Here is a 1142-nt window from a genome sequence, read left to right as displayed (position 1 = left end):
ATAGATCTAATCATATATTAGATTAATAAGCGTAGTATATAGCCTTATCTCTCATAGATGGCCCTTAATATCCTATTAATACCTTATATATCGGATGAACCGGAACGAATTTTTAGCTTTATAGGGCTCCTAACGCCGGCGCACCGTGCAAGGCTAGGAGGCGATATAATTAGAGCGTCTTTATGCCTTGCGGATTAGGATAGGCAGGGGGTAATAGATTTATTAAAGTAGTAGTAAGTCGGCTCCCCCGTAATATATATCACTGCGCTTAGTAACTAATGGGCAATCAGCGCTGAAGGTTTCTATTTAGTAATAACGTTATCTATTAATCAATTGCAATCAATATCAATCGACCCCTAAATTGAACAATAGTAATCAATATCAATCTGCTCCTCCGCAGAGCCGCATCAATCAACTGCAATTTGGCCAGAATTGAATTGAATTGATTGATTAGCAAGCCTGGTCTCTTCCATGGGCGAACGCTCGAGTATGCTTCAACCGATCCACTAGATGCACCACGAAGCACGTCAGAGAGTTGATCTACAGGGGCTAGATTCCGGCATCATGTCAGATATCATGTACCAGATTGGTGAGATCGTCGGCGAGATGCCAACACACATGACCTCCGATTCCAGCTGCACCGTTTACAAGGGACACGAGGTCTATTGCGTCACCACTCAAGACGTGAATGCGGTTACAATGGCGGTCAATTACGCCGCCTATGGTCTGCTGAGACCTGTTAGCGACGTCTATGAACTGTTCCAGGAGGCACTGGACAACGACGATCCACCCAGTGCGCAGCAGATCCGAGACTTCCATGAACGTGCCGGACGACAGCAGCTGCGCCTCTTGGCCATGGCCGAAAGGCGACGAGCTAAACCCGAGTCTTAGATCCATGGTGAGCATTGGATGCAAGGTTTGAAAGTTTGTTGCTAACTGACGGAGACAGTTCTGTTCGCAACGGCGGGACTACAACCACGGGGCCAGATGACGATTCTTCACAGCACATAGAGGCATCTCGAGGGTGTAACGACAGGATGCTGCGGCAAGGGAGGCTGGAGTATGGTCTTTTCATCTTGGGGTACGGGTATCAGGGCCGCTGCCTTTATTCTGGGGGAAATGGTTGTCTGTTAAATGCATTT

At 47.4% G+C, this 1142-nt stretch overlaps 1 protein-coding gene across 1 annotated transcript; it reads left to right on the top strand.

Moving 5' to 3' along the window:
• Positions 1–564: 564 nt before the first annotated feature.
• On the top strand, positions 565–891 carry NCS57_00987200 (uncharacterized protein; the record flags this gene model as incomplete). Its single annotated transcript, XM_053059632.1, has 1 exon — positions 565–891. The coding sequence occupies one exon, from the start codon at positions 565–567 to the stop codon at positions 889–891; it is 327 nt and encodes a 108-aa protein (XP_052910026.1).
• Positions 892–1142: the final 251 nt, after the last annotated feature.

This window comes from Fusarium keratoplasticum, chromosome 8 (genome assembly GCF_025433545.1).
Source record: "Fusarium keratoplasticum isolate Fu6.1 chromosome 8, whole genome shotgun sequence".
Classification (NCBI taxonomy): domain Eukaryota; kingdom Fungi; phylum Ascomycota; class Sordariomycetes; order Hypocreales; family Nectriaceae; genus Fusarium; species Fusarium keratoplasticum.
This window is presented reverse-complemented; position numbering and strand designations above follow the sequence as displayed.